This window comes from Agaricus bisporus, assembly GCF_000300575.1.
Source record: "Agaricus bisporus var. bisporus H97 unplaced genomic scaffold AGABI2scaffold_1, whole genome shotgun sequence".
NCBI lineage: Eukaryota > Fungi > Basidiomycota > Agaricomycetes > Agaricales > Agaricaceae > Agaricus > Agaricus bisporus.
Window position 1 is genome coordinate 1,628,700 of NW_006267344.1, and position 23,367 is coordinate 1,652,066.

The window sequence follows — 23,367 nt, forward strand, 5'->3', positions numbered from 1 at the left end:
ATGTCCGTGAAATCTTTTTTACCACGAGCGAGGCTAGAACGCAAAAAAGTCGGGTCGGATACTGGTTTGGTTCCAACCCCATGTTCGATCGCACACCACTCCTCCATCACCCATCTCTGCACCGACCCATCATATTCCGCCGTCATCATGCATCACTCCCAACCTCCATATCCTCCACCTCGCCTTCCATGTCGAAAGACTCCATTGATGTACCCGTGTTGTCAAGGACACAGGCCACCCTTCGCCCTACCCTCCCATTAACCGCCATCGAGAAACCTACACTCCTACTGCTATGAACTACTCGGCGTCTCTCTAAAGGGCACAACGTTGCGGTTAACTGCCATGCATATCAGTCCCATGTCCTCCAGATAATGAAAAGCGCCTAACTTCGCCTTTTCTCCAAAGATTCATTGCGGTATTCATCAAATCTTCGCGGAAGCATTTTACGTAGTTTGCAAGCTCGAGTTCTTGATAGCCTACATCGACATAATTGATTATAGCTATTGATGCTAGGTCTGCTGGTACTGAGTGTGATGGTAAAATAAATGATGAGCATCGAAGAGACTTACTCCCAGAATTTTGAGACTGGCAAATAATGACAAGGTTCTCGTCGTCAAAGAACTCGACTTCGAGGAACTTCGCATTTCCTTGTTCTTCATCCCCAGGAAAATAGCATTGAATGACTCCAATAGATATTTCGTTCGGCAAAACATCCCTTGTCGGGTCAAACCGCAAGCGAGCAAGCAATACTGATGCTAGTCAGAAAGAAACCTCGATGACCTCGTGAAATAGACCGTACATATCGATTTATCGTCGGGACTCGGGCTTGCGAAATGTTGAACCGCTTCCCTCTCCTTTATGCTAATCCATAAATGGTATATGAACCAAAACGTGTTTCCTTTCTTACCTTACTTGTTGAAACCCGCTCCCGGATGTTCCGACTTGATAAACCTCCGTATTCCGCTGCGGGGACGTCAAACGATGTTGCAAGATGTTCGGTTGAGACGCTAGCAGAGCGAGACGCAGCTGCGCCTGCTCGAGCGAAAATGAGTTGGCAACGACTTGCCAATTCTTGTATCAGACTATCGAGATTCCGGTCCAAATGGCTGAGATCTCTTCGCGTCCCGTCCTTGAATCCGATCAGCAATGTGTACAAAGGGACATCAAACTGCTTACCGCTTGCCAATCCAATTGCTCGGGATTACCCGCCACGTTGTGGATTTGCTCCAAAACGAGTTTGAAAGGGCGCGTGTCCTCTACCGGAATCCCAAGGTCACGAGGCGTGAACTTGGGTACAGGCCCTATAAACCATTTGTCAATTGAGCTCACTACTAGCCCTGACATCAAGTATGCATTGACTTCTAGGATATCATGGCGAGGTATAGCATGCGATTCATTTGTGGGATTGGCGTTGGTAATTTCTGCTCGGGTGCTAAATAAGGTCATTACAATAAATTGGGGACAATACTTACCAAACCTAAGCCAGGAAATAAATTCTCTGAATCGGGTGAACTCTCTGCGTGCCGTCACAGACAGCCAAGATGCGCATATGACACCCCTGGTCGCAAAATCCAATATACTCGAAATATGATCAAACGACAACTCGAAAGCACGATATTGTGGTCTTTGGACATTCAATACAACATCCGATGAAATGGAAGGAACTTACAATAAGGACCACCCTTGGATCTCTTCAAGGACCAGGTGGAGCCGCTGTAACGCTGGCGCAAGCTGTTTCTCGGCACAATCCCGTAGCTTTCCCAAGGACTCCGTCATCGACGTTTCCCACTTTTGAATATTCTAGCAAGATATTTTTAGAGTCGCTCAACCCAAATCATAACATGTTTACCCGTTCACTCGTTTGTTCTCCGCTTCCAAGAAAGTCTGCGAGTGATATAGAGGAACGTCCCGTTACTAAGAGGCATGTGAGATCGAGTATAGCAATGGACTCTTCTTCTGTTTACTGATCAGTCAAGATATTTACATGGATAGGAACTTAGCCTGCTTACGACCGTATTTTTCTTTCTGTTTTGTTTCTAGTGAGCGTAGCCAACGGGGTCCCCATTCGCGTGCACCACCGTTCATGTCAGAACCAAACCAGATGGTCTTCATCTCTTTAACCACACGCATAGCATACCACGTTAAATCTCGGGCGGTTGATGACAGCTGTGAGAGCTCTCTACAAAAGCGTTGCCTCAGGAGGGGAAGGTCGACCTGAACGGCGCAGAGAGCGGTCGTGTCGTTATCACCAGCAGACTTTGCTACATTTAACCAAAGTATCGACGGGGATAATGTCACCCTATACAAGCAACGCGCGATCATGTTTTTTCCGACTTGGACTCTCCCAAGAGGGAAAGCACCGTCTTGATAACACCAAAGGTGACCATCGTCATCAGCCACAACAAGAAGACTGTCCCTGTTGGTAACATCAGGATCATCGGATACAGTTCTATCACTGGTGGGTTGATGCCCGGGCGGGCATATGGATGCAAGAAGCGGATCGGATACTAGAGTAGGCCAATCGCGCACTGCATCCGGCATCGTGTCCCGTTGAGAAGTTCGTGGATGAGAGCCTTGGAATGTGAAGATATCAGCAGTTCTGATTCAATGATGAGTAGGCCCTTGAAAAATTGTAAGTAATCATTCGACTGACGGGGGTCTATCATAGTCGTCGGGCAGACTGTCCAGCAGAGGAAGCGCCTTTAAAATCGATAGAGAGGATCCTGTCTGGGCTCATCTTAGAGAGGGCAGAGCGTGTCTAGAAGTCTCCTCACGATGAGACCATTCCTCTTGAAGATATCAGGAATTGATGTCCGCTGGATAGGTTGTTCGTCCTTAAACCACCTGATGGAGATACCGATAGCTTGTTTTCTGCTAGTTTGGGAATGCTTGTTGCCAACAGGGAGACTATAGAGCCTCTTTCCGTCTTGTATGGAGTGTATAGATATATTCAATGGTTCGTAAAGAACAGCCACGCTCTGACCTAAAGCGTTTCCATCTACATTGTATTGTGATTGTGGTCGGAAAAACGGCATACCATCCGGACTCCATGCCAAATCAACGACATGTGTGTCATTTGCATCTTCTCCAACTTCAACTTCCCAAATTTTAGTTCCCTGAGTCGTATTCCAGAGGCTGATGCGGTCTAACGATCCAAGCCTTGAGATAAGCAGTACTAGGTCCTTGTCCAAGCAGCACGATGTTGGGAGAATCCGGCAAGGTGTTGGTAATTGGAATGTCGCTAGAGTATTGAAGGCAGTTGTCGACATTGTAGCAGGTCAAAAGTCTATCGAAACTTCGTGAATTGAATTCCATATCACGTGCAAAAGAATTTCGCGTTCCTCTCATTCTGCTCATTCTGTTCAGTGTGTTCCTTGATTTCCGTTACAGATGGCTGCAGACTATGTTATGACCATCGACTCGGAAGATGAAGGTGGGGTGGACAGTATACCTAAAAGTGCACAAGATGAAGCCAATCTCAACCCTGAATTTATTTTCGATGTCGCTGATGATCCTTACCTTGAGATAGCAAGCCACACTTTGGCAGAGGATTGGGTCAAGTCGGGCTCTAAACCAGTACGTGGCCGCAAACCTCTTTTTGAAATACAAAGCCTACTTTATCATAGGTTCCTATCTCCGTTGATGATATTATTGCTCGACGCAGGCCTATCTTAAAACGCAAAAAGTCTGAAATTGAAGAGGATGATGAAGACTCTGGGAATTCTGTCGACGAATCTTCAGAGAGCGAGGAAGATACGGAGAGTAGTGCCGAAGGATTTGACCAAGCAGAGGACAAGGCAGACAAAGCTGAAAACGGAGAAGAACTTTCTGGGAGCGAGTCTGATGATGACCCACTTGCTACATCTGGGGATGATAGTGATATTGAAGAAGAAGAAATGGACTCTGAGAAAGTCGAATCGTCAGGAGACGATGACGACTCTGAAGACGAAACTCAAGCAGAGAAGGACCGCAAGACCGCATTTTTCGACCAGGAGATACCTGCTTCAAAGAGTACACATAATTCATTCTTGTCTATGAACCTCTCTAGGCCTCTTATGAAAGCTGTAACAAATCTCGGGTTCAACAAGCCGACACCAATTCAAGCTTCAACAATCCCGGTTGCTCTGTTGGGCAAAGATGTCGTCGGGAATGCTGTTACTGGCTCGGGAAAAACTGCTGCATTTATGATACCTATGATCGAACGTCTTCTATTCCGGGAAAAAGGCAAAAAAGCCGCTGCCATTCGTTGTCTTGTCCTGGTACCCACTCGAGAACTTGCCGTGCAGTGCTATGAAGTGGGTACAAAATTATCAATTCACACCGATATCCGCCTCTGCCTTGTTGTAGGTGTGTTATTTTCTTTCCATTATTGTTCTTGGCATTCAAATATGATATACAGGTGGTCTGTCCTTGAAAAGTCAGGAAGCAGATTTACGGTCGCGACCCGACATCGTCATCGCCACGCCTGGCCGGCTCATTGACCATATTCGCAACTCTGCTTCATTTTCTCTCGATGCCCTTGATATCTTGGTCATTGACGAAGCGGATAGAATCCTGTCTGAAGGGTTTTCTGACGAGTTAACGGAAATCATCAAGTCGTGTCCTAGATCTCGTCAGACCATGCTGTTCTCGGCTACGATGACTGACTCGGTGGATGAACTTGTTCGCGTCTCCCTAGAAAAACCAGTGCGATTGTTTGTGGACCCCAAACGTACAACCGCACGTGGCCTCATACAAGAGTTCGTGCGCGTACGAGCAGGGAAAGAGGCCGAACGCTCTGCCATGCTAGTGACCCTATGTAGGCGAACATTCAAACGTCGAGTGATTGTTTTCCTCCGTAGCAAGAAGCTGGCTCATCAGATGCGGATCGTTTTCAGTCTGTTGGGCATGAAATGTGAAGAGCTACATGGGGATTTATCTCAAGAACAGGTATGCCGTAAAATCTTGCATCTGATTATGGTATACATGAGGTTGACATGTATTCGGAAGCGCTTGAGAGCACTTCAACTCTTCCGTGATGACGCCGTTGATTTTTTAATGGCCACTGATCTAGCGTCCCGAGGTCTAGATATTAAAGGCGTGGAGACGGTAATTAATTACGACATGCCAACCCAACTCGCACAATACTTACATCGAGTGGGTCGGACTGCTCGTGCAGGAAGAGGAGGACGGTGGGTGACGACCTTCCAATGATTTCCAACTACACTCACTTACGAGCAGAGCTGTTACACTGGTTGGAGAAGCAGATCGTAAGATGCTGAGAGCCGCTATAAAGCACGCTGCTGCTGAGGATCAAGTCCGTCATCGTGTACTACCAACAGAGGCTTTGCAGCACTGGTCGGATAAACTAGTCGAATTGAAGGACGAAATTACTCATGTCCTACGCGAAGAGAAGGAGGAAAAGCAGATGCGTAAGGCAGAGATGGAATTGAAGAAGGGACAGAATCTAATCGAGCATCAAAATGAGATTTTTTCTCGTCCAGCTCGGACATGGTTCCAAACGGGCCAAGAAAAAAAAGCTTCTCAGAGTACGGCGTTTATCATCTACCTCATAACTTGATACTGTCTGATATTCTCAATCTTCAGCGATCAGCAAAAACGAACATGAGCAAGGATCTAAGCCAACGCAACGCCCAAAGGCTGCAGCAAACACACAAAAGGTATTTTTCAGGAGATCTGTAGGTTCATACTCCGACTAAAGCTTGACCAGCATTCCACTACACGTAAGGCCAAGAGGCGGAAGATTGCAATGGAAGAAGATAGGGAATTGGGAGATGGTAAAGCCATCACTGCCGCCATCCGTTCTGCAAAAAAGGCATCTCGTCCTGCCAAGATTGGCGCCGTCGAATCATCAAAACCCAAGCGAAGGAGTTCATCAAAGAAGACTTCAAAAAGTCATTTTGACCGAGAATTCAAAGGGCCCCCGAAGGCGAAGCGAGGTACAAGGGTCAATTCAGGGAAGCGGAGAAAGTGATGATACGTGTTACACACACCATCATGATAACTATGGTCGTTATTATTAAAACCATCGGTGTTTCAGATCCTACACGTCTGAATGATAGCAAAGCGAGAACAAAATGTAGGGGCGACAGAAGGGTATAGTCTAAGAGAAAGCAAGGGACAAATACATGCTTGTGTGAAAAGACATAAATGATGCGAAGCCAATAACATGAATTCCCTAACGCAGGTATCATCCAAGCATACACACAAGTATAAGGGTAACATGAACAGAACAAATGCAAATAGGGCATAGCAAAGAAAAACACTGATTTGACGGGAGAACGGAGACAGTCACCAAAAGAAGAGCCTACGCATAGCTTGCGCTTCTTGTTTAGGGAGGTGCTGATTTGGTAAGAGCCCATACTCTCCTAGTTCAGGGTCTTTGAGGCGAGCACGCTGAAGCTGAGAAAAAAATGAGCCATTGAACGAACGTAGAATCGAAGCTGAAGCGCACCTCCGGACTCATTATATTTCTTCTGATAAAAAGGTCTCGAACATGCCGCCGATCCGGAAAGTGATAGTCCGTGGAACTGCGACACTGGTTCTGGCATTGCGTTGTGATTGCAACGAACCTTCCCATCATACTAAACTTGGCCCAATGGATTTTTGATGGATCATCCTCCTTGCTGTCCCTGTTGTTCTCCTGAGCCTTGATCATATCAGCGATATGAACTTCCCTATGAAACGTGAGTAGGACGTTACAGATAAGCTGATTGTCTTACATTGCGGGAATACATGATCCCTTGCTATTTCGAAGAGCAAGTCTGTATGCACGGTGGGCACGCAGTGTTTGCAATAGAACTTCCCAGGATTGAAGGTTCTTAGCGTGCTCCGGCGACCTGCTCTTGAATAGTTCCATTGTTTCATCGCCTGGATAGGTCGCACTGTTGATACCAGCGACAAAGGCACGAAGTGCCGAATAGTTATTTAGCGTCCTTAGCCGAGCGGCAATATCAACCATTTTCTCCATTTGTCGCGCACGCTTGAGTGGTTTGTCATGGCAGAGAATTAGAGATATAACCCTGTCAGACGTAAGACACTAGAAGGTAGGGTAAGAAGCTAAAATTACATACCAGTCTCCAATATGATTGGCAACCGTGTTGAAGGCCGCAATAGGATCATCTGTCCTTCTTTGCTTCGGGAAAACAAAATGCATCCAATCACGATTCTGTACACTCGATAATCAGATAGCTTTTGAGACATGATGTCAATACTCACCGTTATATTAAGGAAATATTTAGCTTCGACTCGTGTGATTTCTTCCGCAATCTCTGAGGCGTCAATCGCCATGACCTCATTCGCAATTCGATGCAGTTCTTTCAATTGCTGTTTTGTAGAAGCAGGGTCTAAAAGTTCCGTTGGGCCATTGGACACTAGTCCCAGAGTCCGCTCCAGGGGTAAACTAGCTTTCCGCTCCCCTGTGTGTTTGTGAACGGCAGCGTGTGTATCGGAAGGACTTGAAGATGGCACAGAGGGAGGATCAGGTTTGTCGCTGTAAGGTTTGATGTAGTCTTCTTCATCCATCAAGCTTTCTCCATCGCTTTCTTCAGTCGTCTCTGGTTTAATCGCCCATACTGCGTCCTGGTCTTCAAGTATTGGGAGGATTTCAAGAAAAGGCAAAAGTTGTGAACCATAATGCAAGAGGTGTGTTTTTGCGAGAATTGAGCGTATCAGAGCATGGAGCGCGCTTGCGGTGCCTTTAACAGCAAAATCGTTGGGGTAATCAGCGATCCAGATTTCTAAAAGGTGACAGATTCTACAATAGTGTATAAGTTGTCAGGAAACTGAAGCAAAGATGTATAATGACCCTACCTCATCTGCGCAAAGCATGAAAACATGGGATCTCCGGACGGTTCATCGAGATCTCGCATTTTCTTCTGCATAGCTAGCAGAACTTTACGAGGCGTACAAAACCTGCGATATGTGAGCAAGAAAGAGGAAATGAAGCTAGGATCTGTAGCGACATTCTTCAGCACGAGAGCCATATGATTGGATATCTTGCGTACCATCTCCACTGACCGCGATGAAGAGAAGTTTGTCCAACAATGTGTCAAGAGTGGCAAACTGGGCTGGTTTCCTGACAAAACACAAGAAAAAAATTCAATACAAGTAGCACAGAATCGCATAGAAAACATACGGTTTGTCCTTTTCCTTCCCTGATGGTTGGCAAGGCGCTCGAGGCACGCGGTCAGTGGTATCATCCTCCTGCTCGTTATCAGGAGGAATCGGGTTTGCTGGTTCATCATCACGTATAACAGATTCTCCCGTCAAGCTTGAGGGAGCCTGAGCTGAGTGGTTTTCGGGGGATTGACCAACCTCAGTCTGAACATTCGCGGAAGCGGTTGAAATGTTTGTGCCTACTGTCAATTTCTCTGGGACATGAGTGTGGTGGGACTGAGATTGGATTCGATGGTGAGAAGGTGAAAATGGTGGAAGTTGTTGGGCTGCGGTTGGTGTCGTGGTGCTTGAGCCCTCCCATGGTAGTGAGGGTGATACAAGGACATCTGGCGAGGCTGGGTTGAAATAGGTATGATCCGGTTTATTGATTGTATCGATAGCTTCTGCATCCACTTGTTGAGTACGACACAAAACAGAGAGGAGAAAAACAAAACGAACTCCGATGCCGGAAAACGGCCTTTAGCAGCCAATCAAATGAGCGCTTGAGCTTATCTCTTCCAACGTCGGAATGAACAGAGACTTCAACTAGACCAGCACGGTATTGTTGGAGTAGGCTGGAAGCATATTCGGGTTCCACCTGAGGATCTAAATCTGCTTTACAGGCAAGCACGATTATAGGAAGTCTCATGGCATGATATGCACCTTGGAATATTCAAGATTCGCACTCGTCAACCAAAAGGCGGAATGAACTTACGGAGCAAATGTTCCATTGGTACAAAGGAAGAACGATCTGCAGCATTATAACATATCACTGCTCCATCGATAGATGGAACGGCCTGCGGCCACAGGTGGTCTCTGGGAATGTGGTTGTCGGTTACGGCGGCATCAATTTCTATCACAGTTAAGGGACAGTCTGGAACTTTGTCTCGAACAATTGTACCCAAACGGTATGTATCTAATGGAGGTGCAACTATCAGTGGTTACCGGCTGGGGCGGCGGCCTGAAAGCTTACAGATTGGGGCCGAGGTATCACCGACAACCCTTTGCACTGTGGAGGGAAGTGCCTCTGAAAGGTTGAAACCGGAAAGGCCTCTGCGGATAGCTTGTGTTTTGCCGCAGCCTGGGGACCCAATCACAACAAGGGTTACGTTTTCGTTCATTGTTGGAGGAGGGGGGACCTAGAGAGAATTCGATTGTAAAACCAATGAAAGTGTAGAATTCACATACAGTGGAGAACTGGGTGTTGACGGCCATCCGTTTATGCGGTTGCTGGGACTGGGTACCATTACTCATGCTGCGAGTGCGACCGGAATTTGCAGGAGCATTGACGATACGTCGGGAGGTGGGATTCTGGGCAGGGACAGCCTGGTCGGGGGGGATATTTGTGGGGGTGACAGGATCATGGGCAGAAGTGGAAGTCCTGGCAGGGAGGGGGAGTTCGCCGCCGCGCACGGTGGGCTTGGCATGGTCTGCCCCCCGCAGGGAAGGACGGCGAAAGCGGTGGTCGCGATCTGGGAGGGGATGACGATCTACGTCTGACTCTACCTGCGGCTGTTTTTCGCGAATGGAGCTTACGCTTGCGCCACGGTTGCGGGTGGACCGGAGGTCAGAGTTGGACTCTCGACGGAAGGCAGAGGCCAATCCAGCGACGAAGCCTCTGGAAGGCGGGTGGGGGGGTTCTTTATGGGTGCGCGGGGGGGAGACAGCGAGAGAGTCGACGGAGAGAGACTTGCGGAGGGCTCTGGGAGGGCTCTGGGAGAGCTGGACGTCATGGAAGACGGCGTCGAAGGCGTCTGCAAAAGGCTGGGCAGAGTCGCCCACGGTGTGCTGGATGTCGAGCGGGGGCAGCTGGGGCGTCTCCATGCTGGCCGCACAGCCATCCCGGCTTGCTTCGCCCCGCCATGCTTCCCTCTCCTGTCGTCCTTCTCACGGTAAAATCACACGTCCTCCGCCCGCCCGCCCGCTCACCCCTTCCAGAACGACGACGGCCCGCCCGACCCGCTCCAGTCGCCCTACGTCCTCGGCCTCTACCGCCATCTCACTGAGCAGCTCGGTACATCCTCTTTGCCCAACCTATACTTACTACTCACCTCACGATAGGCTGGAACGTCAAGGTCGTCCTACCCTGCAACCAAAAGTCCTGGATCGGTAACCAAACATCTCCTGCCCTGTACTATCAGCCTTCCTCACTGTTCTACAGGAAAGGCGTTCCATATCAAAGAAGTGACACGGGGTTTCTACTATTACCCACAGGAGGACGGCAAAGGCCAAGTCACAGACACTTCACGGCCCCTCAAGGATGGAGAATTGGTGAATTGAATCCACACCCCTCTTCTCATTCAGGCGACTAAATTAACTGTAGTCGGAATGGATTCTACTAGATGGCGTACGAGAGCTGCTACCCTTCAGTCGCTATCCTGCTCATCTACTGGGTTCAGACTCCGGCCACATGTGCCAACGTTGCACTCCATAACCTTTGGCCGGGTCAAATCGATCTCGTTGTAAGTCATTTCATCCCTCTCGTCTTCACCGTCCGACCAGCTTCCCATCAGATATCCGGTCCTAATTTAGGACGCAACACCTCTGGTCCGTTTGATACCCTCCGTTTTGCTCACTCTAAGTTTTATTTTCCCCCAGCTGCATTTGCCCTTTCTTCTGGTACCATTGGAGCCGCGCTCTCTTCATCTCTCTCCAAGATCCGTTCCATCGCCATCTCATACGGCACTGTCATCCATCCGACCCCTACATCCTTTCACGAACCAGCTCATCGTTTAGGGAGCCAGATCATACAACATCTTTGGCACAATTGGGGAGAGGATCAACACGGATTGCGGGACAATGAAGTCGACCTTTACAGCGTCAATATACCCCTCATCGAGGGTATCCTTTCCCAAGAGGGTCTCAAGATATGCTGGACCACCATCTGGCGCAATTCTTATACCCGCCTGTTCAAAAACGTTGCAGGCGACGACAATGAGCGATCGGACACTAATCAAGCTGCACCTTTGACTACTTCAAATCCTGCGCCAGGAGGCCTTTTGTTCAGATGGGCTCCAGAGATGAAGGATCTTATCACCCCCCTTCTCTCATCCCTTCCCGTTGGCTCAGATGGGTGGGCAATTCATCAAGGATACGTCAGTGTCACTCCACTGCGTGCCACTTTCGGAGAGCCGCCCATTAATCAAGGCACAGACATCGAGGACAGGATTTGGAAGATGAGACTATAAGTAGGGATTCATTCTATCACCCTGTATTTAAGAAAACTCTTTGATCCGATATATCTTCTTTCAGTGGAGCTCGCAAGTCTACTATTGAGCACTCGTCCGCGGTAAAGTAAGTATAGATTACAGATAAATCACATCCCCTGCATGAATAAGACACTAGATATTGCAAATAAAATTCCGATCCAGTTTCTAGGGTTAATAGTTCCAGCGTTTGCTCCTACAATCCCATCCAGTTCCTGTTTGCGATACACTTTCAAATCGTTGATGATCCAGGTAGCGTTCTGACAATCTCAATACACAACAAAATTCACACTCAAATGATCGAAAGCTTACCACGAAATTATTCGGATCCATAAGTCTTTCAGTACAAGTTCCTGGACAAGTTGTTGAAGCATAGGAGTTGCCCGCCCAGTCCCCTAAGAGATCATCAGTCTTTCATTGCATGCAGAAGAACGGGGGGACCAAAAACACACCACAGAATGTGATATCTGCAACAATTGAATCAGAAAGAGAACAATGCGAGCAAGACCTTGAACTCACCAAAAATTATGGAGTGATTGGAAAAGTACTGCTCCATATTACAATTGGTCGGGTCCAACGCCGCTACCGGTGGCCCCCACTTAGACGGATCGGGGGTTCCTTGAGTGAGATCTTCTGGAACGGCTTGCCGATAGAAAGACCCTATAGCAACCTTAGCGATCAAGTGCTGAAATGAAAAAAACGTCAACATACATATTGCAATGCCCATATCATCCCATTTCATTACGAACACTCCTCCCCCCTGTGAGTCAAAAAAAGGACCATAGGAGGCTCGGCTCCACTCCACGATGCCACAACCGGAATTGTCATTTATCAGTCCATTGCATTCCGTGTTGTTTTTACCATCCCGCATCTGAATGTAAGAACATTGAATTCTGGACACTGCTTTTATTCTTTGACACTTACAAGTACCGTTCCTGTAAAGTCCGCCGTCGGATTCAAAAGGCACCCTATCAAAGAGTATAAATTCCGGGTAAGCGATGACTCCGTCTGTTATTACTCACCAGGACCAGTATGGAAGGCCACTTGATTGTGTTCATTATCGTGAACACCCTCAATAATATCTATTTCTCCTGTCTATGAAACATGGGCTCTAAGAAAACGCTTCAAAAGAACCAATACAGTACTCACATATGGCCAATTTCCTGAACCCAGAGTCCAAAAGGCGGGCCACACACCTAAAGATATGAATATGAATATGCATCAGTCAATGGTGCCAATCCCACTAACCGCAGCCCCAAGGTGCCTTCTTCAAATCAAGAACAAACAGTCCACCATTATACTTCGCCCAACTCGATATGCGGACACTGTGAAAGTGGTCAACCCCATACGTCATCACTGTAGTTCAAACAGTACAAACCTCTTCCTAGGAACACCATGATCTAGATGCGTGGTGTTATCCCCCTTCATAATGACAGTTCCGTCCTCCTGAGCGTAGACAAGTCCACTGGCATATGCATCGTCTCTTGTCGTATAGCTGAAATAGGAAAGCGTTAAGAGGGTACAATCAATTGGTTGGTCGATCACACTGACTTGACAATACCGCTGCGTGCATAACAGCATTAGTAAGGCACCAGTAAAGCTACTTCATCACTTACTGCGTCGGGTCTTCACCGGTGAAGAAATCCCAACGGCTGTCCGAGGCCTATCAGACGTCTCCCGTGTCAACAAAATCAACCCACGTACTCAAAGAAGCTAGAACCTGAATAATCATCCTGAGGCAACCAGAGAAAGGTTGTACCATCAGGATCCGTGTTCCGTGTGCTCAGAGTAGTCCTAGCGGACGTGCATTGTAGATGTGAAATGACGAGGATAAGCAAACAATGAGGAAGCGCCGCTAACATGATGAGGAGGTAACAAAGGAAGTAGAGACAAGCGCCTCAACAATGCACGAATTTGAATGATCTGATGTAACATAACTCAAAAAACGCCGACGCCTCGTGTAACTGGCTATTTTTGGCCTTAGGTTTACCCAATGCAGCATACTGCTTTTTTTCGTTGGCTGTAAGGCAGTGACAACATACACACATAACGATGAGGCATGAAGAGGACAGTAAGATATGATGAACAAGGAAGAAGTACAATCCATTAACGGTATCTGCGCAAGCTGAGGGTGTTGTGCTTCTTCCAGACCGAGTACCCAGGATTGTGATTGTGGCGATGACCTTTGCCAAGACCACGGTTCTGAAGTATTCATGTGTCAAGGCCTGCAGGCAACACGATAAAAGCGCTAAACGACTGACCTGCTTGCCAGAACTGGTAAGCCCGCGAGCTTCACGGCGTTTGTGCACGGGATTCACGATCCAATTGATTCTAGGATCACGACGGATCTGAAAGAAATAGGCACATGTTTAGAATGTAGATGAAACGATTCGGACAAACACTTACAGCCTTGTGGTTGGGATCCACCAAAATGACCTCGTAGTACTTGTACACTCCGTCTTGGTTCACCCAGTATGAGTTTACAACACGCAAGTTCCCGCATCGTCTACCAACACGTTCCTCCGCGACAGTTCGGTGCGATCGCTGGGGTTTGAGGTGGTTGACACCCTGGCGAACGGGTTTACCATAAGTAGCACCTAGATTATGATATGAGTTTTCTCTAGCATCTGCAAGCTACTACAGAAACCAACCCTTGGGGACAGGCTTTTTGCGGTTACCACGGCGGACTCGGATGCGATAAATGACATAGCCTTGTTTGGCCTTATAGCCAAGGCGCCTAGCTTTGTCGGGACGAGAGGGGCGAGATGCACGATGAATAACGTGCAGTTGACGATATTCCCAGCACCTTTATTCGTGAATGAGCTGTCTTTCTTAGTGCACTGGATATATCTGCGCACCGAACACGGGTGATGAATCGGAGGACATCCGACTGTTTTTTTTTGTAAAGCTCTCCGATATACTTGTAGGCACCCATACTGCTGAATTTCAGATGAATAGATCATCAGTAAATGTTTGAATCTATACACGCATACAGCATACCTTTTGACGATGTTGAGCCCGACGACTTACCCAATAGTATGGGTATCACTAAACGGTCCAGAGGCTGATAACAACTGTACATTACTGCGGTAAATGCCGGGACAATACCCTAACCCCAACGGTGTAGTTCTAAATATAGATAGACAGATAGCGCGACAGTTTCGATTATCGACTTTGGTTATGGTGACGGAGTCGAAGAGCCTCAGAATAAAATTACTTTAATCACTTTAGAATGAAGATATCGCGGTGACAGTTCCAAGTGCCATTTTTCGCAGTTTGCCTTGGTTGCGAGTCCCAGGTTCCTCCATTTTACGGCCTTCGCACACTAGTCTGAAAGTACTGGAGTAGAACACTCAGAAAAATAACCACGTCTCACACGATTATATCAGGTTGACGGCAAACAACATAGCAAAATACAACACAAACTGTCCTACATACAAGAGAACCCTAACACACAATCCGACAATGCCAGATGATAGAAAAAAATCTTACACTATAATGAAGGCCGAAATGAGCAGAGTCAGACCAACCTCCTCGTGGAGTCTCCTGCTCCTATAGATTCGGTCTCCTGCTTAATTCGGTAGTCATTCGATTTGACCCACAGGCTTGTGAGTATCAAAGTTAACGCGCATAGTCCGAACTCAGTCCACCCAAGTCCCTCGACTGTTAGAGATTGCCGACACCTAAATGGCATATTATATCGGAATTAAATAAGTCCATTAAACGTCATTGAAACCTCGCACCTATGAATAATGGGTCTCAGAGCGCAATTGCCTCCCGTGCGCGTGTAATACATCACTCCAGCTGCCGTTCCCTATAGATCCCAAGTCCAAGGGTGAATCAACGTTTTGGGGGTCTACCGTCTTAGCACTTACCCATAATATCGTAGTTATTAATAGCCATATGATGGAACTTGCTACACTGGCCAAAAATTGACTTCCTCCGCCTACCATCCAAAGCATATATGCAGCCGAAAATAGTGTAGTCCAAATCGCATTGAATTCGAACATGATCAACCTGAATGACGATTTTTTTATTAGTAAGTTTCGTTATCGTTAGCTCTAGACTCACATAGAATGGTACCGCTCACTCGGCCATGTTCCATTCTCGTTCCCCGCTCCGATCAAAAATGAGGTCAACCCCAATTCTGCCATGGCCGACAACATAATCAGAGCAAACAAGAAGGGGTGGTAATGCGCCTTCACGAAAGACATTCGTCTCGTATAGTATTGCAAATCCCGATATCTCGAGCTACCGGTAATTTCGGGAAGCGACCTATTAACAATAAAGGCTCGACGTCGGACCCTAAAATGACGTTTTTTGAGCAATCGAGGGGGTTGACCCGAGATACACGGTGTAGGAAGAGAAGAAGGGTCGGGTGAGGAGGATGAAGCTGAATGCCCCGTTTTTGAGGTCCAAAGCGTGGTATGAATCTTGTTCCGCGCAAGAGACCGAATATACAACAAAGATGTGGTCTGAAGGGGTAGAATGCAGCGTGTAGTAGTGGTGTGTCCTCGAGCCAAATATACAAGTCTTGTAACTTCATTGCATTTTGATTGCATCTCATAACCCTGTTGTAATGTATGTACTCCGCAGCACCGAGCAGAGTCGTTCAATGACGCAAAGTACGATGACCTGTAAATTTCAGTAGGCGAGTCCCGACAATCATCAGGGCCGACCCAACGTCCCGACTTGTCCTAGTTTGCGGTCTCGAAAGAGAGTGCTGGGGAAAATGGGAGCATACCAATACGGTATACACCAGCTGAATTCATCAGTTTGGCTTCCATGCGTTCCCCACGTTGCCTAGTGAGAGTTACGGACGCTATCCACCTGTCAGGCTTGCTCGGGAGCGCCTTCCGGAAAGCGCAGTATAAAAATTCCGCTTGCTGAATCTGCATGAGTATACCGAGAAGCATGCTTTTGATGAAGACGAATGCTTGTATACAGGGAGGGAGTGCGACCCTTGTATTGATAGACCAGATTACAGGACTTGGCACGTCCACGTGGGACAAGTGAGGCTACATTTGATTTTTTTCGGAAGGTCAATCCATGATAGGCGGCCAGTAGCAACGCGCCGTAACGCCATTAAAACCAACCAAATCTTTGGGGAGCCAGCCCTGAAACAAATGCTTGATCGGTTACTTCTGGGTTACTTACTAACTTTATTTGCTCTTCATACGATAAATCGAGATCCAAAAGGTGCCGCACGAGAGGCTATTGCGGCTTCAGGGTTGAATTCCAGAGCAAGACCTGATATGAATTGTGAACGTGATGCACCAATACACCCAAGTATGTATCAACTTATGGCCGCAATCTGCCAGTGTTCTTTGGCGACGGCTATGTAGATGAAGAAACACGTCGCACTGTCGCAGTGATGCTGAACAATAGATACCGTCAGCGAATGAACAGGTGATTGGTGGAGGAATTTAATCAAACTGAGTCTCGATGTAAATCCATCACTGCCTAATGCCACATCGTCACCTTCGTGTTTTTCAACTCCCACTCCTTCGAGATCTTTTTCCCTCCTTTGTTCTGGTTCTTGCTCCGCTATTAACCCCTGAGACCGCGTAACAAAATCCGATTGCATCTTCCATACGGAGTGCCAATTATACCTTGTATATGCGATGTTCCGAAAAAAGAGACGAGCATAACTTGTATAGTACGCGCACTGACCGGAACAGCACCGATTCGGTTGCGGTGTGGTGCCCAAGATTTTACAACCACAAGTTCGGTTTTTCCACGAACCAAGATTCACTTGAGTGAATCTGTGAACTAGATGATGTTCGCGAACCGTTGTTTGCCTGAATTTCCCTTGGATTGCATTCGTAAGCAATCGGACGATGGATTCCATGGATTCAATGTGAAAACCCGACGCTACCATGTTTGCACTCAGAGGGAGAAGAGTCCTTGTACCTCTTAACTAAGTTCCGAAGCTAGGGGTGAGGGATTAGACATGGACTTAGCGGTCAATACGTCTCAAACTTGAGCTCAGGTATTTTGTATGTAAAGAAAAAGCTTCCAGAAACATAATCGGGACCGGGAGGATTCGAAAATTTGATAAGGTAATGGACCCAACGACAATCTTATTATTTCAGGCAGACACAATCCGTATTACAAGCAATATTTTCCCCAAACAAGTCAAGCGTTTATACAACGGTATCTCACTTGTCCAGAGCAATGCGAGCAAGTTTTAAGGCACCCTCCTTGGTCTTGTTACCTGTTTGTATTTTGAGTATTGAGGCAGTAGGGATGGTTGAATGAGCATACCTCCAATGAAGCCACTAGCATGAACGAAAATACAACCGTCAATGCCGGATACGCGACTTAGTTCGTCATCGCGGAGTCCTCTCCACTCCTCCGGTAATGCTTTTCTTGATTCAAAGCTCTGCGAAGCGACAGGGATGGCTTGAATACGCCAACTGCCGGCTAACTCATCGGGGTAGACAACATAAATAAAGTCTTTGGTGACTTTGCCTGTGGATTCCAACTCAAAAAGATGCTCCTGAATGAACAGAGTTTAACAGCTAAAGACGATATAGGGAGCTCAGAAACTTGCCTTCCAAGGGATAAATTGATTGAGAAGTATGATGCGTCCAGGAGGTTTAGTTAGGTGCTCGCTATCAGAGATACTTTGCACGAGAATATCCCGAGCTGGCAGCCAGGCTGTGGCGTAATAATCGAGTCTTTGAAGGAATTCTGTGCCAGTCAAATTAGATGCTTCAAGGAAGCGTGTCTAGAAATAGAAGATTAAACCTTGATATTAGATATTAAAAATGGGACTCACATCGATGGCTTGAGCATCTGTAGGCACGTTCCAAGGAGGATTTAGGTGACCCACACGGCTGGACAAGTCAGTGCGACTCCTGTACCGGGGCTCAACGTCATTGGGATACTGTGAGATGCCATTGTCAATGGCATCGATTGCTTCAACGAATTCCTACAAAGATTGAGATATGATCTTCCGGGCTAAAAAGGCCGACGAACTCGGTACATTTTGAGCCACAACAAGTCAACTTTTTGATCCTCGCTGGGAAGCTGGAATCTGTCGGCAATGATTTCCTTGCCAAAGTGCCTATAGAAAAAGGGAGGTTCAATCTTGGATATATTTTGAAACGGCAGACAAACTTGTAGATGAGGCCAGCGCTGCTGAGTTTGGTATCAAAGCCATGGCCAAAAATTTCAGTAAAACCACGCTGATGGTGGTCGAATCGTTGTTTAGCTTCGTCATAGATGGCACCGACATCAACTACGATATCGCAGGTGCTCAAGACGGCTTCGTCCCGCGTTCTTTTCAGATCTGGGTTGGCAGAATTTAGTGGGTTTATGGGGACTGGAACGGCCGTCAGAGGCATACCAGCATGGGCGTAAGTTGGAGTCTGGCGTAGGAGGAATACAGCGAGAGCTTCGTCACAATGAAAAGTTCCATTATGTGTTCCAATGATCTAGGAGGGTTGTGTAGGTGTAAGCAAAATATGGAGTGCCGAAGCGGACCTTGGTTGATTTTTGACGTTTGGCGGGGTTTGCATTCATGAGTGTGCGACGACAACTTAGGATGAGAGAGCGTGACAACATGGGGCCAATAATAACAGGCCGTCGAGTGTAGATTAAGTGAGTCTAGCTGATGATATACAGTCCTAGAAGAAACGAGCGGATAGTCTAAATATCCATGCTAAAAAGTCCAACTGGTTACGAGAAAAAAAATACGCGAAAGCCGGCTAGAATACGACCATGGCACCGCCCAGCACAACTCCCATCACGCCCACGGCAAAGGCGTTGTGTTTGAGGGCTGTGGCTGCAGCGATGTAGTTGTCATCGGGGCCCATATTACCCCCTACTCCCGTCTGCCCAGGCAAGGGTGCACCATTTTGACCGCCGCCCTCGATGTTAGTTGGAGCGGTGGGAAGAGGAGGTGCTTTTGATGTGCTGTTGCTCGATACGGTGCTGTTGCCCGACTGAGTGTTGTTGCCGTTGGTGCCGTTTCCAGAAGGCTGGGGTGCGGGAGTGAGGGTATTGACGAAGACAAAGGTGCTTGTGCCAGTGGTGGTTTGTCTGTTTGGGCCGAGGCCGACGACGGTGGAGAGAGAGGTCGACGTGACGACGGTCTGGTTTGGCTGCGAGGCATTCTGGAGTGTGCTGTGAGCGTCTGGGGGATGAAGGAGAGGGAGTCAGCGTACCTGGGCGAGGATGAGGAGGGGGTAGAAGAGGAGGAAAAAGAAAAGGGCCATGGTGGGAGCGAACAAGGTTGGCTTAGACGATGGAACTGACTCCCGGGGATGTGCTGCCCGTGCTGCACTGCATCTGCCCACCGTCGCAGCTGGCCCCGATCCCGCCCCACCTTCTGTCCCCGCCTCTGCTGCAGCGCCACTACTTTCTCGCCCTCTCCACCCACTCCCCGCTCGACTATCTCGCATGGCCACCTGACCGTTCCGACCTCCTTCTTCCCCTCCTCGAATCCATAAATCCGGATGACCTTTCCGATCTTCTCTCTGCCCACAACCCCCTCATCCGCTACTCCGCAGACGCAGAGGATCTCTACGCGCACTTCCTCCTTTCCCCCGCTCAACATCCGGACGCCCGCTCCGACCAGTATCTCCGCATCATATTTCTTTGGGATCCCAAGTCAAATTCTTGGAAATACCATAGTATCGCAGCTAGTCCTTTTCCCAAAGACTCTCACTCAGATCTCGCTCGTCTAATGGCTCTGTTCCAATCGCCCGACGATTTTCTCCCTGATCACTCGTACGCCTTTACAAACGACGGCGAACACAACGATAACGCATACTGGGACGCCTATGACGCTGCAGACGCTAATCTCGTGTCATCTCATCCTGTCAAACCATCCGTAACAGACGACTCGGAGGATGCCTACTGGGCTCAATATTCTTCCATCCAAGGTCTTGACTCTTCTCCCGTTTTCTTTCTCGCTGTTTTTATTCATTAACAAGTATCTCGTAACAGGCACCGCAGATTCAACCATTCCTTCTCCTCGAACCCAGCCACGCAAATTGGAGCCTCAAGACACTGAATCTGACCAGCGTGTCTTCATTCCTTCATCTGAACTTGATCTCGGTCATCCCCCCCACGAGGTTTACGACCCTCTCTCCCCTCCTTCTCCGGGTTCCCTTTCTCGCCGCTTAGCCGTTCTTCCCTCGCGTCCAGATTCACCTCCTTTGCAAGAAGAGGATGATCTCTCTTCCTCTTCCGTGATTTCCCCCTCGCCTCTATCTCCGCAATACGACTTTACTGAGGAACTTCCTGCCGCGCGGAACGCCGCTACAACCGAAATCAGCCCTGCTGACGATTCCACTGCTGACCAAGCCCTCAAGACGACGATTCGGGGCTTGTACCAACTTTGGCATTCTGGCTCTAGAACGGAACAAGACTTTCTAGTCCTTGTTCAGCAGGCTATTGACGGACAAATGTAGATACAGATCCTCTGGTTGAGAGTTCCCTCGAGTACCCATTTGTATCTTACCTTGCATGTGTCTCTTTTCTTGTCTCAGTGTAATTTCAAGCTTCCAAATTCAAATCGTTCCTGTCATCCTCTTTCACCCGCCTTGGCGACCAAAACCTGCCGGTTAAGTCACATGTGAAAAAACGCCAAGATGGCACAATATTTATAAAGCCCCGAAAACAAATTTCAAAGATGTATACAAGTTATTATTTATACTGAAGAAAACGGATCAATAGACAGAACAACAAAGAAGAAAAAAACATAACATAAAACCCCAGAAGCTGTTCTATTCATGCAAAAAGAATCCTCCATTCAACTTAAGCCCGAACGAGGGCAGCTGATATAGCCATTCCGCCAATCTTGTGAATCAAAACACCGAGATCTTGGAAATTATGCACTTGGCCATCATCCTCGAGTGCCGGAGTAGCAGAAGGCGAAGCAGACGACGAAGAGGATGAAACAGTAGAAGACAAGACGGTAGAGGACGAAGACGTCGACTTGCTTGTAGAGGTGGTGGTACTGCTATGAGAGGATGTGGAAGTTGTATAATGATGACGAGTGGTAGTGGTTGGAGGAGGAGGAGGAGGAGTAGAGTGGGTCGTAGGCTTGGGTTCGGGCTTGGGCTCCGGAGGAGGGGCAGGAGCACTACCAAAGAACCATTCACCCGTAACCTGATCAACTCCGGGACCGGCAAGATCACGCAAGAGTCCCGGGCTCAAGTCAATGTGATTGGCGTCACAGCCCATACACTAGGGAACAACGTAAGATTTCTGAGGCTCGAGTCTTTTGTCTAATAATCACTTACCTTGTCTCGAACGGTGGCCTGGACGGTTTTCCCTTTGTAAGTGATGGTAACCGTATCCCCACAGTGAGAGCCACCGTCAAAAATCTGAAGCAAGACGTTAGCCGGGAGTAGACAGTAAACATATTATTTCTCACCAAATGACTGATTGCGATAATCTAATAGTTAGTATAGGGCGCATGTCAAATCTTTTGAAATTTCCCAAAGAACAGAAAGTACGTACATAGTCATTTTCAGTTTGATGGCCACCACATGCACCACTATAAAGCCATTTTATCAGCACTTGAACGTCCGAGTACGAAGTGGACACGACACTTACGGGCCAGGATGGAACCATGTGAAGGTTGCACCAGCTCCACGCTTGACATTTGCAACTTCATGGTGTTTAGAACGTCGGGAGGTCCATTTCCTTTCTTGATGGACGTTCTTGTGAGAATTTAAACCAGAGTGTCCATGTCCACCGTATACCACGCGACTGGACGAATCGCGCACGGTAGCATTGTTCATTTGGTCAAACTGCATTTTGAAGACAGAGTGTACTTCGGCTTCCAGCTTTTGCAGGTTGTGGTCCATAACAGCATGGTGAACCGCGGTGTCAATGTACAGATGAAACAGTAAGAAGACACAACCAAGAACCCCCAACGTGCAGACTAAAGTCACGAATTTCGAACCATTCGATTTAGTTTCAGCGGCGCGCTCATTAGTGATAGGGAGCTGTGCGTATGCAGTCGGGGCTTGGGGGGCAAAATAAACTTGGTCAGGCGACCTCTTGGAATCCATAACAGTATGTTCTAAAGAGACAGAAAGAGCGACGAAAAGTTAGACAAAGGAGTGAAACGACTGTCAGGAGGACTTGGAAGATGAGGCGACAACAGAAGAATCGACTCAAAACTGACCGGGGCCCTAGGAACAAACAATTCTAAAATTCCCGCGTTGTCGTCGCCGGTGATTCTTTTCCATTTATCGATCATTTCCTCAGTGCCTGGCACTCATCCACACCAAAACGGCCGAATCTAAACAGGCTCACTCGCACTCCTACGACAAAGAGATTGAAACTGCAGTTCGAACTGTGCTCCTTTCGGTTGGCACTTACTGTGCGTGTCGATCAAACTTTGAATGATTTTGGTCTCAAGCGAGCTATTTTTATCGAAAAACAAGGGCCCTCAATACCAACATCATGATATCAATGTCGCTTGCTTTTCTATGTGGGAAATCGAATCATTGCATACAGAAGAAAAATTGGCGACAATAAGCTCGGAGCATTTGAGAACCTCGCTCGCTTCACAGGCGTGTAAAAGGTACTTATATCTGAACATCAATACGTATGCAGTGAAAAAGAAAAATTGACGGAGTTTCGCTCACTCCGCCAAAACAATAATTCTTAAGCAGGAATATGCCGGAGATGGGACAGGATGACTTCTCACAGTCAGGACCATTATAGAATGGTGGTGGGGCTGTATGGATGCTTATAACCACGAAACAGGCTAGGATACATCCGTACAAGCCCATTAATGACCCGTTTATCGCTGTCGACAATCATTCATAAACCTAGGTAGATCTGTGAGAATCCTGGAGCCTTTCGCTTAGCGGTAACTTTATGTTCATAGGACATGCTTAGATGACGGAGACTGTTCCGTATTGCATGGCGACCACTGAATCACGTTATAGTTTCTTCGACAATAAATGTGTGCTTCCACAAACTGAAGAATGGTCGCCAGTAGTGTGTGGAGCAAGTAACGTCGCTGAGC

At 47.6% G+C, this 23,367-nt stretch overlaps 12 protein-coding genes across 12 annotated transcripts; 3 read left to right on the top strand and 9 right to left on the bottom strand.

The window, feature by feature from the left end:
- Positions 1 to 145: 145 nt before the first annotated feature.
- On the bottom strand, positions 146 to 2,544 carry AGABI2DRAFT_175941 (hypothetical protein). Its single transcript, XM_006454294.1, has 10 exons — positions 2,010 to 2,544; positions 1,850 to 1,956; positions 1,670 to 1,800; positions 1,473 to 1,558; positions 1,177 to 1,301; positions 908 to 1,071; positions 800 to 854; positions 570 to 749; positions 388 to 476; positions 146 to 337 (listed from the first exon to the last, which is right to left on the bottom strand). The coding sequence occupies exons 1-9, from the start codon at positions 2,539 to 2,541 to the stop codon at positions 444 to 446; spliced, it is 1,413 nt and encodes a 470-aa protein (XP_006454357.1). The 5' UTR covers positions 2,542 to 2,544; the 3' UTR covers positions 146 to 337; positions 388 to 443.
- An 846-nt stretch (positions 2,545 to 3,390) lies between these two features.
- AGABI2DRAFT_114110 (hypothetical protein) lies at positions 3,391 to 5,974 on the top strand (the record flags this gene model as incomplete). The annotated part of the gene is made up of 7 exons (XM_006454295.1): positions 3,391 to 3,576; positions 3,627 to 4,347; positions 4,400 to 4,929; positions 4,990 to 5,171; positions 5,221 to 5,528; positions 5,587 to 5,660; positions 5,711 to 5,974. 7 exons carry the CDS (start codon positions 3,391 to 3,393, stop codon positions 5,972 to 5,974), a joined length of 2,265 nt encoding a protein of 754 aa, XP_006454358.1.
- A 317-nt stretch (positions 5,975 to 6,291) lies between these two features.
- On the bottom strand, positions 6,292 to 9,278 carry AGABI2DRAFT_61398 (hypothetical protein; the record flags this gene model as incomplete). Its single annotated transcript, XM_006454296.1, has 11 exons — positions 6,292 to 6,402; positions 6,455 to 6,672; positions 6,736 to 7,022; positions 7,074 to 7,168; positions 7,219 to 7,756; positions 7,813 to 7,954; positions 8,007 to 8,077; positions 8,138 to 8,558; positions 8,617 to 8,820; positions 8,873 to 9,073; positions 9,152 to 9,278. 11 exons carry the CDS (start codon positions 9,276 to 9,278, stop codon positions 6,292 to 6,294), a joined length of 2,415 nt encoding a protein of 804 aa, XP_006454359.1.
- A 722-nt stretch (positions 9,279 to 10,000) lies between these two features.
- AGABI2DRAFT_189636 (hypothetical protein) lies at positions 10,001 to 11,544 on the top strand. The gene is made up of 9 exons (XM_006454297.1): positions 10,001 to 10,049; positions 10,096 to 10,171; positions 10,219 to 10,266; positions 10,319 to 10,428; positions 10,481 to 10,504; positions 10,557 to 10,619; positions 10,671 to 10,704; positions 10,756 to 11,345; positions 11,410 to 11,544. Exons 1-8 carry the CDS (start codon positions 10,020 to 10,022, stop codon positions 11,343 to 11,345), a joined length of 975 nt encoding a protein of 324 aa, XP_006454360.1. The 5' UTR covers positions 10,001 to 10,019; the 3' UTR covers positions 11,410 to 11,544.
- On the bottom strand, positions 11,474 to 13,225 carry AGABI2DRAFT_114113 (hypothetical protein; the record flags this gene model as incomplete). Its single annotated transcript, XM_006454298.1, has 13 exons — positions 11,474 to 11,623; positions 11,676 to 11,758; positions 11,816 to 11,830; positions 11,883 to 12,023; positions 12,075 to 12,234; positions 12,288 to 12,331; positions 12,386 to 12,458; positions 12,513 to 12,559; positions 12,612 to 12,688; positions 12,742 to 12,858; positions 12,915 to 12,926; positions 12,980 to 13,015; positions 13,068 to 13,225. 13 exons carry the CDS (start codon positions 13,223 to 13,225, stop codon positions 11,474 to 11,476), a joined length of 1,113 nt encoding a protein of 370 aa, XP_006454361.1.
- A 114-nt stretch (positions 13,226 to 13,339) lies between these two features.
- Positions 13,340 to 14,405, bottom strand: AGABI2DRAFT_189640 (hypothetical protein). Its single transcript, XM_006454299.1, has 6 exons — positions 14,364 to 14,405; positions 14,222 to 14,302; positions 14,015 to 14,169; positions 13,770 to 13,960; positions 13,625 to 13,711; positions 13,340 to 13,565 (listed from the first exon to the last, which is right to left on the bottom strand). The coding sequence occupies exons 2-6, from the start codon at positions 14,296 to 14,298 to the stop codon at positions 13,470 to 13,472; spliced, it is 606 nt and encodes a 201-aa protein (XP_006454362.1). The 5' UTR covers positions 14,299 to 14,302; positions 14,364 to 14,405; the 3' UTR covers positions 13,340 to 13,469.
- Positions 14,406 to 14,883: 478 nt separating this feature from the next.
- Positions 14,884 to 15,577, bottom strand: AGABI2DRAFT_62774 (hypothetical protein; the record flags this gene model as incomplete). The annotated part of the gene is made up of 4 exons (XM_006454300.1): positions 14,884 to 15,046; positions 15,107 to 15,177; positions 15,239 to 15,380; positions 15,435 to 15,577. The coding sequence occupies 4 exons, from the start codon at positions 15,575 to 15,577 to the stop codon at positions 14,884 to 14,886; spliced, it is 519 nt and encodes a 172-aa protein (XP_006454363.1).
- Positions 15,578 to 16,046: 469 nt separating this feature from the next.
- AGABI2DRAFT_133061 (hypothetical protein) lies at positions 16,047 to 16,288 on the bottom strand. Its single transcript, XM_006454301.1, has one exon. The coding sequence runs from the start codon at positions 16,259 to 16,261 to the stop codon at positions 16,061 to 16,063; it is 201 nt and encodes a 66-aa protein (XP_006454364.1). The 5' UTR covers positions 16,262 to 16,288; the 3' UTR covers positions 16,047 to 16,060.
- Positions 16,289 to 17,420: 1,132 nt separating this feature from the next.
- Positions 17,421 to 19,096, bottom strand: AGABI2DRAFT_133062 (hypothetical protein). Its single transcript, XM_006454302.1, has 8 exons — positions 18,855 to 19,096; positions 18,718 to 18,805; positions 18,489 to 18,660; positions 18,348 to 18,435; positions 18,148 to 18,300; positions 17,920 to 18,096; positions 17,631 to 17,865; positions 17,421 to 17,580 (listed from the first exon to the last, which is right to left on the bottom strand). The coding sequence occupies exons 1-8, from the start codon at positions 18,891 to 18,893 to the stop codon at positions 17,525 to 17,527; spliced, it is 1,008 nt and encodes a 335-aa protein (XP_006454365.1). The 5' UTR covers positions 18,894 to 19,096; the 3' UTR covers positions 17,421 to 17,524.
- On the bottom strand, positions 19,079 to 19,588 carry AGABI2DRAFT_114116 (hypothetical protein; the record flags this gene model as incomplete). Its single annotated transcript, XM_006454303.1, has 2 exons — positions 19,079 to 19,486; positions 19,538 to 19,588. The coding sequence occupies 2 exons, from the start codon at positions 19,586 to 19,588 to the stop codon at positions 19,079 to 19,081; spliced, it is 459 nt and encodes a 152-aa protein (XP_006454366.1).
- Positions 19,589 to 19,617: 29 nt separating this feature from the next.
- AGABI2DRAFT_60823 (hypothetical protein) lies at positions 19,618 to 20,788 on the top strand (the record flags this gene model as incomplete). Its single annotated transcript, XM_006454304.1, has 2 exons — positions 19,618 to 20,257; positions 20,322 to 20,788. The coding sequence occupies 2 exons, from the start codon at positions 19,618 to 19,620 to the stop codon at positions 20,786 to 20,788; spliced, it is 1,107 nt and encodes a 368-aa protein (XP_006454367.1).
- Positions 20,789 to 20,949: 161 nt separating this feature from the next.
- Positions 20,950 to 22,506, bottom strand: AGABI2DRAFT_133064 (hypothetical protein). The gene is made up of 5 exons (XM_006454305.1): positions 21,939 to 22,506; positions 21,843 to 21,879; positions 21,757 to 21,777; positions 21,623 to 21,706; positions 20,950 to 21,566 (listed from the first exon to the last, which is right to left on the bottom strand). The coding sequence occupies exons 1-5, from the start codon at positions 22,190 to 22,192 to the stop codon at positions 21,135 to 21,137; spliced, it is 828 nt and encodes a 275-aa protein (XP_006454368.1). The 5' UTR covers positions 22,193 to 22,506; the 3' UTR covers positions 20,950 to 21,134.
- Between the last annotated feature and the right edge of the window lie 861 nt (positions 22,507 to 23,367).

What these genes read in the sequence shown, in the direction of transcription:
- AGABI2DRAFT_133062 (XM_006454302.1), bottom strand. Translation starts at nt 18,893, where the DNA reads ATGAATGCAAACCCCGCCAAACGTCAAAAATCAACCAAG. An exon ending in AGCGCTGGCCTCATCTACAA is followed by an intron (nt 18,436 to 18,488) that starts GTTTGTCTGCCG and finishes CTTTTTCTATAG; the next exon opens with GCACTTTGGCAAGGAAATCA. An exon ending in ATCAATTTATCCCTTGGAAG is followed by an intron (nt 17,866 to 17,919) that starts GCAAGTTTCTGA and finishes CTGTTCATTCAG; the next exon opens with GAGCATCTTTTTGAGTTGGA.
- AGABI2DRAFT_189636 (XM_006454297.1), top strand. Translation starts at nt 10,020, where the DNA reads ATGCTTCCCTCTCCTGTCGTCCTTCTCACG. An exon ending in CTCCTGTCGTCCTTCTCACG is followed by an intron (nt 10,050 to 10,095) that starts GTAAAATCACAC and finishes CACCCCTTCCAG; the next exon opens with AACGACGACGGCCCGCCCGA. An exon ending in CGGGTCAAATCGATCTCGTT is followed by an intron (nt 10,620 to 10,670) that starts GTAAGTCATTTC and finishes GCTTCCCATCAG; the next exon opens with ATATCCGGTCCTAATTTAGG.
- AGABI2DRAFT_133064 (XM_006454305.1), bottom strand. Translation starts at nt 22,192, where the DNA reads ATGGACCACAACCTGCAAAAGCTGGAAGCCGAAGTACACTCTGTCTTC. An exon ending in ACATGGTTCCATCCTGGCCC is followed by an intron (nt 21,880 to 21,938) that starts GTAAGTGTCGTG and finishes ATGGCTTTATAG; the next exon opens with TGGTGCATGTGGTGGCCATC. An exon ending in TTATCGCAATCAGTCATTTG is followed by an intron (nt 21,707 to 21,756) that starts GTGAGAAATAAT and finishes GTCTTGCTTCAG; the next exon opens with ATTTTTGACGGTGGCTCTCA.
- AGABI2DRAFT_189640 (XM_006454299.1), bottom strand. Translation starts at nt 14,298, where the DNA reads ATGGGTGCCTACAAGTATATCGGAGAGCTTTACAAAAAAAAACAGTCG. An exon ending in CAAAAAGCCTGTCCCCAAGG is followed by an intron (nt 13,961 to 14,014) that starts GTTGGTTTCTGT and finishes ATCATAATCTAG; the next exon opens with GTGCTACTTATGGTAAACCC. An exon ending in TTACCAGTTCTGGCAAGCAG is followed by an intron (nt 13,566 to 13,624) that starts GTCAGTCGTTTA and finishes TGAATACTTCAG; the next exon opens with AACCGTGGTCTTGGCAAAGG.
- AGABI2DRAFT_175941 (XM_006454294.1), bottom strand. Translation starts at nt 2,541, where the DNA reads ATGCCGGATGCAGTGCGCGATTGGCCTACTCTAGTATCCGATCCGCTT. An exon ending in GAGAACAAACGAGTGAACGG is followed by an intron (nt 1,801 to 1,849) that starts GTAAACATGTTA and finishes ATATCTTGCTAG; the next exon opens with AATATTCAAAAGTGGGAAAC. An exon ending in AGCAATTGGATTGGCAAGCG is followed by an intron (nt 1,072 to 1,176) that starts GTAAGCAGTTTG and finishes GTCTGATACAAG; the next exon opens with AATTGGCAAGTCGTTGCCAA.
- AGABI2DRAFT_133061 (XM_006454301.1), bottom strand. Translation starts at nt 16,261, where the DNA reads ATGCAGATTCAGCAAGCGGAATTTTTATACTGCGCTTTCCGGAAGGCG.